This window comes from Henckelia pumila, chromosome 4 (genome assembly GCF_033568475.1).
Source record: "Henckelia pumila isolate YLH828 chromosome 4, ASM3356847v2, whole genome shotgun sequence".
In the NCBI taxonomy this organism is placed as follows: Eukaryota; Viridiplantae; Streptophyta; class Magnoliopsida; order Lamiales; family Gesneriaceae; genus Henckelia; species Henckelia pumila.
The window spans coordinates 24,092,422-24,104,706 of NC_133123.1; the positions used below are offsets into that span (position 1 = coordinate 24,092,422).

At 33.5% G+C, this 12,285-nt stretch overlaps 2 protein-coding genes across 3 annotated transcripts; one reads left to right on the forward strand and one right to left on the reverse strand.

The window, feature by feature from the left end:
• The first annotated feature begins 2,453 nt into the window (after positions 1–2,453).
• LOC140860686 (uncharacterized) lies at positions 2,454–4,437 on the forward strand. The gene is made up of 3 exons (XM_073263693.1): positions 2,454–2,773; positions 3,457–4,114; positions 4,420–4,437. Exons 1-3 carry the CDS (start codon positions 2,454–2,456, stop codon positions 4,435–4,437), a joined length of 996 nt encoding a protein of 331 aa, XP_073119794.1.
• A 3,564-nt stretch (positions 4,438–8,001) lies between these two features.
• On the reverse strand, positions 8,002–11,928 carry LOC140863368 (uncharacterized). 2 transcript variants are annotated; one of them, XM_073266742.1, is made up of 9 exons: positions 11,796–11,928; positions 10,642–11,321; positions 10,425–10,524; positions 10,062–10,331; positions 9,262–9,906; positions 9,006–9,160; positions 8,737–8,904; positions 8,376–8,648; positions 8,002–8,298 (listed from the first exon to the last, which is right to left on the reverse strand). In XM_073266742.1, the coding sequence occupies exons 4-6, from the start codon at positions 10,173–10,175 to the stop codon at positions 9,062–9,064; spliced, it is 858 nt and encodes a 285-aa protein (XP_073122843.1). In that variant the 5' UTR covers positions 10,176–10,331; positions 10,425–10,524; positions 10,642–11,321; positions 11,796–11,928; the 3' UTR covers positions 8,002–8,298; positions 8,376–8,648; positions 8,737–8,904; positions 9,006–9,061. The 2 variants fall into 2 exon arrangements, with proteins under 2 accessions (XP_073122843.1, XP_073122845.1); XM_073266744.1 differs by lacking the exons at positions 10,642–11,321; positions 11,796–11,928 and having other exon boundaries at positions 10,425–10,558.
• Between the last annotated feature and the right edge of the window lie 357 nt (positions 11,929–12,285).

Below are 12,285 nucleotides of genomic sequence, written 5' to 3' on the forward strand. Positions count from 1 at the left end.
TACCAGGGGAGCTTGTTGTGCTTCTTCTTCAGCCATGTTCCTTAATTCGTCTCTTCTAGCTCTTCTTAAAGCACGTGCAGTGCGCTCTCTGGCTCAAAAATTAGAGAATTCTCACTTTGAGATCGTCGCATAAACTGCAATTAAAAATAAAAAGCAATTAATTAGTAAATTAAAAATAAAATAAAAACTCTAAATTAAAATCTAGACTAATTGGTAACAAGACTAAACAAAATCAAAAATTACTCCCCGGCAACGGCGCCAAAAACTTGTTGTGAAATTTCCTCGCAAGCGTACGAGTGTCAAGTTTTAATATAGTGATAAAATCAGATATCGATCCCACAGGGAGTAAAATAAAAATATTTAATGCTTGTAATTAGAATAGTCTAAACTTTATCTAGAAAATTAAATTTTGAGAGTTTTGCAGTAAAATAAAAATAAGCAGATGATTTTGAAAAGCACGCACACAACTTTCAGATATAATCAATCAGAGAAAATCGTCTAGAGGTTAAGATTTCACCTGGTTTCAACAACAATCAATCCTAATTAATTAATCTTCATGAATTTCAGTCAATTAATAACCAAGAACACTTAAGTGTATTATTCCCTCTCCCGAGTGCCGAATAAAATATATCAACTACAATTCAACTCCAATATCCCTATTAAAAATCTACTTGCAGTGATCAATTCAAGACGATGTTATTTTTAAAAGCTCTGTTAAAATTATACACTCTCCCGAGTAATATAAATAATTAACAGTGTATTTTCTATTGGTCCTATTCAAAATCTCCTCTCCCGAGTGCCAGATTTCAAATAAATATTACAAATCAATTATTGATCAGATAATTGAAAAGACAATCAATTCTAGAAAAAAAACAATTAATCTAGAAGAAACTCAATCCAATAAAATCAAGAATTCATGAAAGTGTCTACACCAGGTTCCATCCGACCTCTAGACTATAAAAATTTAGTTCATAATAAAATTCTGAATAAAATAAAACATGTTCAAAAATCCAGACATATTCAGAATTAAATAAATAAAAGAGAAAGGAAACAAATCCGTCTTCGATGCCGTGTCCGGTCTATCGAACTCCGTCTTTGTTCTTCAGATTAAGCTCCAGAAAATCCCAGAAAAATCTCACGATCAAATCCACAAATTATTTCTCTGATATTCTGTATGTGTATTATGTGGCGGCTCCTCCCATCTCAGACTAAAAAAATCTCTTTTTATAGCGTACTCAAAAGCCCAAGAATAAATCCCAATAAAATAGAAAGTTTCCTTCCCGATTAAATCTTCCAACTCTAGATTTACGCGACGAGCGCCCGCTCCAGCAATCCATGCGGGCGCGCATAGACCTCTGACTCCAATTCTTCAATTCTCCCAAAACTTAGCGCGTTAGCTCTTCCTCTTCCATTCTTTAGCGCTAAAAGTAGCGCTAAACTTTGAGTCCAAAGCCCATTAACCAAAAGCCCAATTCTTGTCTTTACGTTCTTTCCTTCTTCTTTTCTTTACTTTTCTTTTCTCTTTTCTTTTAATTCTTTTTTTTATTTTCCTATCTTTTCCAAATAAATTCAATAATTCTTCTTTTCTCCACAAAATTACATAATTCACTGTAAACACAAAAACTCTAAAATACCCACATAAATCTGCTCGAAACAAATATTTAACCACTAAAATCATATATAAATTAAGTGTATAAAATACACTTATCAACATATGTGTAAGGTCAACCTATTTCATTGATATATATCCCTGAGACAGTTGTTCAGAAAATATTCTGTTAAAGATATTTTTTTCATTTCGAGAAAATCTTGAAACTTAAAAACGTTAGTAAAAAGATTGCATTGTTGATTAAATCACAAATATGCCCTTAAAAAAGTAATAAGGGAAAAAGAACTCTAGAATGATTAATGGGTGAATTGTGATAAAATACCCATGGATAAACAAAAGTTTGTGGACAGTCCCTGCGTCAGAAAAAATGAGTTTGAACTACCTATTTCATTAATTTTTTATTTTAAACTCTCTAAATACATAATACATTAAAATTTAAAAGTTAAATTCTCTAAATACATTATACAAACCTTATACAATCCCTTTATCTACATCAAGATTCCAACTCCCTCCTCTCTCCTAAATCTCATCGCCGTCACCTTCTTCTCGATCAACTTTCCCATTTTCAGGTCACCCCATTTCCGTCGATTTCTACTCATTTTACCATATCCCCAATTTTTCTTGACATCCCCATGCAAGAATTCTCATGAACGCTGGAAAATTGGGCAAGAAGGCAGACGATAAGCAACCCTAAATTGGAACTCTGGAAGCCATCTTCATTTTTTAGGAGTCGAGTTCGAGGTTTGTAACACAATCTCGGCTGAATGCTACGAAAAATCAAAGAAGCTTCAAGCAGGTTTCATCGTTGATTAATTGGAGAAAAGCCTTGTTGTCTGTCGGTAGAATGGAATCTGGAGTTGGGTCTTCTTCCAACCTTGCGTTTTTAGGTACCTGTAAGTGCAAAGGTCAACTTTTTGTCATCTCAATTTTTAGTGGATGTAGTTTGGAGGATATATTTTTGAGCTTGTCTAGCAAATATGAAGAAATAAATCCTCTGTCTATGTCATTACAATACCTAGCTCCCCAGCACAAGATGTACGTTACCTTAAATGATAACGATGATGTCCGTAATATGATCCATCTTCACATGTGTATGAAGCTGGGTGTGATCGAATTGAGGGCTGAGTTGAAGGATCAGATTCGAGGAGGGTTCAATATGGAGAGGTAAAATACATTTTTTCCTTCATTATTCTGCCCTATGACCTTATTAGTGTTGATTTTTTATAATCGGTTTGCTTCTGTAATTCATGTGAAGCATGAATTTGCACGTGAAATTGTTGATACATATTTTAGTTCAAAATATTAATTTTATAACTCTGTATTAGTTGGTTAGTCCTTTATGAAACATGATTGAGCTAATAAATTATTTGTACATCTTTAAGTTTTTTTTTCAATCATGATGATGCGTATGAAATTGTTTCTACATTTTTAAGTTCGAAGTAGTAGTTTTATATATGTGCAATACATTTGTCGTAGTATGTTGAATTCTTAATTTATGAATATTAAATTCGTAAGGGCTGAAGAAGATGACACACAATCTAAAAGTGATAATGAGGTTGAATAAATCCACGTACAAAATTCACTTGAATCTTGGTTACATTGCATTCGCAGGCAAGGGCAAAAATTTAAGGATGCTACAGAATTTTGAACGTATATTAAAAATTATTTTGTTGCAACTCAATGGTCATTTGTTATAAGAAAAATGATAGCAAGAAGATTAATGTTGTTTGTAGTGAAGTAAATTGCAAATGGAGAATTTATGCTTCTAGACATAAAGCAGACAATCCATTTGGTATTCGAAAGTGCAATTTATAACATACATGTGGAGAAGATAATTTATGTGGCAGAGGACATCCAAGAGCTGATGCAACTTGGGTTGCAAATTTGATGAAAGAAAAATTAAGGGCAGTGCCATCTTATCGTCCATCTTTATTGTTGAAAGATATACATAGGGATTATGGAGTAGAATTAGAGTACCACAAGGTTTGGAAGGGCAAGGAATTAGCGATGCATGATGTCTATGGTACTGAAAAGGATTGTTATGATAAGTTGAGATGGTATTGTCGTAATGTTCGAGAAACAAATCCAGGAAGTGTGGCAGAGTACGAGATTGATGCTTTAACTAATAAATTTAAACGTTTATTCATTTGTTTCAATGCATGTGCCAGTGATTTTGCCACAGGTTTTAGACCAATGATTTTTTTGGATGGCACTCATATCAAAAACAAGTATAAAGGTAGCATCCTAGTTGCTGTGGGAAAGGATGCTAATGATGATCTTTTTACATTGGCATATTCTGTAGTGGATGCCGAGAATGATTGTAACTTGGAATGGTTTTGTATTAATTTGAGAAGTGTTCTGCTTTCACAACATATCAGTGGATTCGAAAATTTCACCTTCTTCTCTGATAGACATTCTGGTATCATCAAGGCTGTTAATTTATTATTTCCTGGTAGTCACCATGCTTATTGTTTGAGGCACTTGGTGGACAATTTTGTGAAGCAGGTTAGTAATTATTTGCAATTCTATAATCAATGCTCCTGATGTACGCAGTCAACCAGGTCGTAGAAAGACTAAGAGGATATCGTCCCAGGTTGAAACATGTGTTGCAAAGTGTGGTCGTTGTCGTAAGCGAGGGCATAATAGATGCAGTTGCAAAGAAGCTATAGAATAGGTTTTTTTTATACTTTTCCTTGAATCAGTCTTACTGTTTAGTGCAGTTATATGTCTTGCTTGATTAGTTATTTTGCATTCTAACATAGATTATATGACACACACTATTGACATACATTGTGTTTACATTTTCACAGGAAGAAGAGGATGAATGAAGTACAATCATCCGTGGATTTACCAAAGAAGAGGCATACACGTTCTGGTCGTAGCATTGGTGGTGTTTTGCTTTGATAGCCTCATTTTGATGACATTTTCTGGAAGTTTTGTTTTGAGGGATTCAAAACAAAACTCTTGTGTTTTGCTTTGATAGCCTCAAGTAGTTGGACTCTTATTTGTGGCTTAATTTCTGAGAACATTTTTGATTTGTGGACAAACTTTTGTGTTGTTATATTAAGTCGAATTTGTATTCTGGAAATTTTTTGATATTATTGTGTTTGATTTTTTTCTGTGTTATTAGGTTGATTAATGTGATGGTGTGTGTCTGTGTTTTTTAGCACCATAGTTTTTTTTACAAAGTACAATAGCATGTTGAATTTGAGACCAAAAAAAAAGTACAAATATAGCTAAATTAGGTATAGTAATTTCTAATATAAGGTACCCTTGAACCCAAATTGGGTATACAACTAACAAACAATAAGTTTTTCAAATATGACATCCAACTTATTACTAAAATGAAAGATTGGTTTCATTCATCAATGTCTCATTAGAACAATGAGAAGAACTAGAAGGAGAACAACTGCAATGAGAAAACATGAACAACCGAAACAACATATTCGTGCAATGTAAACACCCATCATGTCGTTGCTTTTAGGGAGTTGGTGATCAAGCTGCTTAGTTAAACCAAGTGCCGAGGTGGATGATGATTATTGATCCGGTGATTCACCATAACTTGGATTCATTGTTGTGCTCTTGTTGGAATTTGTCGTGGTGTCATGTATATTACCATGATATTCATCACACCAATAAAATCGATTTTTATGTCGAATATCGCAAGGACAAATGTAATAATACTTTCCCGGTCGGGTATCTCGATTTCCAGCTTGTCTTAAAATCATTTTCCCGAAACCACATTGGCACTGTGGTGCATCCTTGTACTACATTCTGCAACCGTAATTCCTTTGTTAGATAAGAGGATGATGTTCAAAAATATTTGAAGAAACACATACCTGGATGAATTCGGAAAGCACCAAAGAAATCCTTGAAGCAAAAATGTATGAAGTAGTAAGATTGGGCCGTCTAAAGTTTGGTTGGTCAATATTCAATGAGTTGAAGTGGGTGAGATATGCATGTGTAAAAAGGATGGATAAAGCTGCTAGATTCTACAGCTGTTATGCAATAATATCCACAGTATAATAATATAATAATGGGTTGTACAGCTGTCCAGCAATATGTACTGAAGATGCTTAGTTTCCCTCGATATGTACCTACAAAAGAGCTCAAGTGTACCCAATAGTCATGCATTACTGAGTGTGCTTGGTTTCCCATGATCTTTACCTATAGAAGAGCTCAAGTGCACCCAATAGGCATGCATTACTAAGTGTGTCTGGTTTCCCATTATATGCACCTATAGAAGAGCTGAAGTGTATCCAATAGGCATGCATGTGTACCTCGTAAATTTATTATGTGTACTTGTGAAATGGAATTATTTACATTCATCAAATATTTACACATTTATGTGTTCTCGATTTACTCTTATGTGTAATGAATTTGAAGCTAAATTGTACCTATTATTCATGCATCTGTACCTCGTAGGCTCATGATGCATACTTGGAAAATTAAATTATCTACAACCGGTCAAAAATTACCTAGTGTGCCTGGTTTCAAAGGATCTGTGCCTTTATAAGAGATCAAGTGTACCCAATGGGCATGCATCTGTACCTCGTAAATTTATTATGAGTACTTGTGAGATTCAATACTTTGGATTTGAAATTATTCACCCTTGTCCTATCTAAAACTCAGATATTTAAGTATGTGAAACATATTTCAACATTTCATTACATGCATTGGATATTTGTGGTCACTACATGAAGTCATATCATATACATTCTTGTACTAGTTACAATGAAGTTCAAAACTTGTCTCATACTATAGAGCACAATCCATAAAGAATTCTAGTAATTTCAAAGAATTTGATCACATGTTTCATACTTATGTAAACAGATCATATACATGAATGTGTTCGACTCATATTCATATATACTCGATGTTGTTCTCGATTTACTCTCATGTGTATTGAATTTGAAGCTAAATTGTACCTATTATTTATGCATCTGTACCTCGTAGGCTCATGATGTGTACTTGGAAAATTAAATTATCTACAACCGGTCAAAAATTACCTAGTGTGCCTGATTTCAAAGGATCTGTACCTTTATAAAAGATCAATTGTACCCAATGGGCATGCATCTGTACCTCGTAAATTTATTATGAGTACTTGTGAGATTCAATACTTTGGATTTGAAATTATTCACCCTTGTCCTATCTAAAACTCAGATATTTAAGTATGTGAAACATATTTCAACATGTCATTACATGCATTGGATATTTGTGGTCACTACATGAAGTCATATCATATACATTCTTGTACTAGTAACAATAAAGTTCAAAACTTGTTTCATACTATAGAGCACAATCCATAAAGAATTCTAGTAATTTCAAAGAATTTGATCACATGTTTCATACTTATGTAAACATATCATATACATGAATGTGTTCGACTCATATTCATATATACTCGATGTTGTTCTCGATTTACTCTCATGTGTACTGAATTTGAAGCTAAATTGTACCTATTATTCATGCATCTGTACCTCGTAGGCTCATGATGCATACTTGGAAAATTAAATTATCTACAACCGGTCAAAAATTACCTAGTGTGCCTGGTTTCAAAGGATCTGTACCTTTATAAGAGATCAATTGTACCCAATGGGCATGCATCTGTACCTCGTAAATTTATTATGAGTACTTGTGAGATTCAATACTTTGGATTTGAAATTATTCAACCTTGTCCTATCTAAAACTCAGATATTTAAGTATGTGAAAAATATTTCAACATGTCATTACATTCATTGCATATTTGTGGTCACTACATGAAGTCATATCATATACATTCTTGTACTAGTTACAATGAAGTTCAAAACTTGTTTCATACTATAGAGCACAATCCATACAGAATTCTAGTAATTTCAAAGAATTTGATTACATGTTTCATACTTATGTAAACATATCATATACATGAATGTGTTCGAATCATATTCATATATACTCGATGTTGTTCTCGATTTACTCTCATGTGTACTGAATTTGAAGCTAAATTGTACCTATTATTCATACATATGTACCTCGTAGGCTCATGATGTGTACTTGGAAAATTAAATTATCTACAACCGGTCAAAAATTATTGAGTGTGTCTGGTTTCCAAGGATCTGTACCTTTAAAAGAGATCAAGTGTACCCAATAGGCATGCATTTGTACCTCGTAAATTTATTACGATCAAGTTTACCTATTATGCATGCATTTGTACCTAATATGTCATATGTACCTGCACTAAATAGAGTTTGTAAATACTCGTACATTCAGACTACTACATGGAATACTACAAGCATTAATATTTTTAGTCAATTACATGGAATGAAAATTTTGAAATGTGAAATTGGCATATGGCTATTACCGTCAAAATAAAACCAAAACCAAAATCAAAATGTGCATATGCATGCCACCATCAAAACGTGCATATGTTTGTCACCATCAAACATTCACACAACTAATAACTATTTCAATAATCCATTCGCATCGGATAATATAGAGGCTGCAACACGGGCTCGATAAGCACTCATCGTGACATCTTTTTGATACTCCCACATTATATATGTGTCACGTGCCAAGCACTCGACCCACATGCATGTATAGACGCCACATTCAAGTGTGTCACCTTGATCACGACACGCTACTCTCACCAATGACTCGTTGTCCACAACAAAACCTGATTGGGAGCGGATGCATCCAGCCAAAAACGTAGCCTGCAAAAGCTATATTTTTTAAAAACTGATTCTCAATATCAAATATACAATGTAAAATGGTCATAGTGTTTACTCACATAAACGGTGGCAGTTCCATTTGCAGTTGGGTCACGCATTGAGTTCCAAATTCTAAATACACCGTCGGAAGTTCTATAAACAAGTAGAAACCAATGCCACTTTTCATTCAGAGGGAAAATTATATATTTACATCTTCTAAACAGTTCCTCATTCAACATTTGAAGTCTTCTCCTCGTGTAAACTGTCAGACTGGCAACAAAGGCGGCATAATCATCATCGCTACGCAACTTACATCTACCGCCTCTTTTCTTCAACTGAGAAAAGACTTCCCTCTAACAAACCACACAAACCAAAGCCTCATATTTGTGTCCATGCAAAACATGATCATAATAATATCAAAATATTTGGATTTCTACGAACCTGAACCGTTGTGTCCATGCAAAATATCTCAGACCCATTTTCCTTACTCTTTTTTTGCATAATCCGCATATAAACATTAATGATTTCGAAATCAACAGGTTTACCAAACATAAATTCACAAAACTTTTTTCCTTCTAAAATACTGCGTCGTCCTCCCAAACGATGACACTGTATATAAGAATGTACATGTATTTTTGTATTAAAACATCAAAATATATACATCTATATATATTAGAAACCAAAATCAAAATTATTAATAAAGAACGTACTTCAAAGTCTCCCTAGAAAGATAGTTTGCCAATAAATTTTTCTCTTCCTCAGTTGCTTATTCATGGCCACAGTAATCGAGTCTATCTTTGTATCTCAGTAGATCACCCTCTACTAGACTATTGCTATTATCATCAATAGACTCAATTATGTTATCCTACACAAGAACACAATTGAAAAAAACATAAATGAAATGGTTATTGTATATATATATATAGATACAGTAGAACATAAACTACGATAAATTGATAGTCAAACCAGCTTTTTGCACTTCCTCTTAGGTCTGGGCGTCGAACTAGGCGGTGTCACAAACATCGGTGATTTTCTTTTCTTCTTGCGATCAACCCTTGTCCTCACCGTATCCACAATTGAAGATTGAATAGCTGGGATTTGCTCAACTCCTACCCCAAGAGTGTTACCTTTGACCGCATCAAAGGTAGAGTTGGAACTCATAACTTTGCTATTATCACCACTTTCATAATCATATTCAAATGCTAACACATCATCTTTTTCCTTCACCACATCAGAGGTAGCACCACAACTCACACCTTTGCTATCATCACCTATTTTAGAATTATTTTCAAATCTCACACCATTGTACGCTCCAACCTCATTAGAAACATAGCTCAAACCTTTGCTATTGTCACCCGTCTCAGAAACATTCTCACAGCCTACCATTTCATTTTTTTCAGGAGTACCAGCACATATCACACCTTTGTTCAAATCAGAGGTGCCAGAATCATCATTTTCTTTATCACCTCTTACGTCATCATTGTTTTTTTTTTGAATATCAGTAACAACATTCAACAACAAAGCATTAATCTGACTCGAATCACATGATACATTTCTTGAATCAGTACCTACACCCTCATTAATTTCTTTCTCCATTTCATACAAATTAACCTGCAAGTAAAACATGTAATCAGTTCCAAGATCAACAAATAATCATTCCAAAATTCAATTAAAATAAATTATCTCATATCATTTCGTTTCATTTCTTCTTTCAAAAATATCTGAAACAATATCATTCAACACAAACTATGAAAAACTAAATCAACCTCGTCCTCATCTTTCTCAGAAGTCTCGTACTCCTCGATCACAACTCCACACTCATTTTTACTCTTCAATTGAAAATCTGATCCAAACTCGTGAACTTCTTTATCAACAAGCATTTTTTGTTTCTCGCAATTCCTCAATTCAACACATAACTACTTCTTTATCTCGTCCACTTCTTTTCTCACAATGTTATCCAACTTTATTGAATCAATGTTAACTTTTGTCGGCTCCAAAAACTTTTTTTCCTCATAAAATGGATATATCGAAAGAATCTATATCATGGAAATACAAAAAAAAAAAAAAAAATAGTGTTAATTCAAACAAGATTTAAAATGACATAAACATATTGCATCCTTAACAATTACCTTCGTTGAATCTATAGATTTCAACAATGATTCGGCTTTGGCAGTCTTCAAAGGAATCTTACTGTCACCCCATCGAAACAACCGAGGGAACATTTTTAAACTACGAGGAACAGCCAATAAAGGAATCCTTTCATATACCCAAGCCTAAAAATAAATCAGTAGTATTTAATAGATAGAAAACATAAGACAATATAAACTAAACAGAAACAATACGTACCATCAACCCAACAGTGCATCAATCTAAATAACTTTTACTTTCGATGTTGCGTATTGATCGACAAAGATATCGAAATGCAGCATCGCCCCAAGCATAGTCAAAAAATATGATCAAGTCATCGAGATAAGGGAATATAAAATTAGGGGTATAATAATTTTCCGTAGAAAATATTACACAATTGAATATGAACAAGATGCAAAGTCTGACAAAATCATCAATCTCTGACTCACTGTCACTACATGCAAGAGAAATAAGTTTTTCATGGATTTCGGCTCGCTTTGCTCTGCCCAGATGTCCTCCAAATTGCCGAGCAAGAAATTTAGACTCCATTTTCAGATCCAAATCCACTGGTTGGCCAAAATTTTGCAAACCAAGAATAAATGAAAACTCGCTTGGAGTGAAAGAAATCTTAATATCATCACCCACAATCAAAGAGCATGAATTAACCTCAAATGTATTCAAGATGAAATCAATCCTACGGCTGCTGGTTGCAAGTTCGGGCATGTCCATCCAATTACCAAGAGGAGTATATGTTATCCTAATCCTCTGTTGTTCCCCTATTTTTGGTTTTAATTCTGTCATCACATCTTTAAACATAATAGGAGAGCATCGACTACAATATTCTTTAACACTTCCTTTCTTCGCAAAATCATCAATTTTTTTTCCTTCAATAACAATTCCTAAATAAATACAAACAACAATAAGATACAAAACTTACAAATTTATACATAATCAGTAAACAAGAAATCAAAAAAATCAATTTCAGTATCAAAAACATTTTTAACAAAAGTAATCATTCACTTTAAATTTACAAATAATCATATCATCAGAACCCTAACAAAAATATAATAGAAACGAACGAATAACTACATGGCCAAGAACATAACCCTAGAATTTTTTGGGAAAAAAGGGTTAACAAATGAGATGAGAAAAAAATACTCAAAAACACGTAAATAACAATGAATAATTCAAAATTTCGTGAAACTAATACGGATTAACAGAGACATCGCGAAGAACGTAACCCTAAAATTTGGGGATAAAATGGTTAACAAATGAGATGAGAAAAAAGACTCAAAAACACACAAATAGCAATGACTACTTCCAAATCTTCCTGAAACGAGTACGAATTAACAGAAAATTTTCGAGATGCAAACCTTTTTTTGATTTACGATCGGCAGTAATCTCCTGCTTTTCAAATCTCAATTTTTTCTTAACCTTCTTGGGCTGAGAAAAATTCTTCATGATGCAACTTTCTGAAACGATGCCTTCCGGTGACGAGAACGAACTAAACGACAGGGCGACGGTGAGAAGAAGAGCCGAGAAGGAAATAGAGATCCGGTAAATGAGGAAATGGAGTTTATTATTATTTATGTATGTATTCATATGGTATATACAGTTTAAAAATAATATAATTTATGTGTATAATGTATTTGGGAAGTTTGAAATAATAAAATAATGAGTAAGGTAGTTGAAAGTGATTTTGACTGACATGGAAACTGTGCACAAACATGAGTTTGGGTTTGGGCATTTAAGGGAAATTTACCGATGATTAATTGATATTGACACTGTCACAACAAGGATAACGTCATATATACTATAAACTAGTTGTCGCCACACATTGTGTGTGATATAATATATTAATAT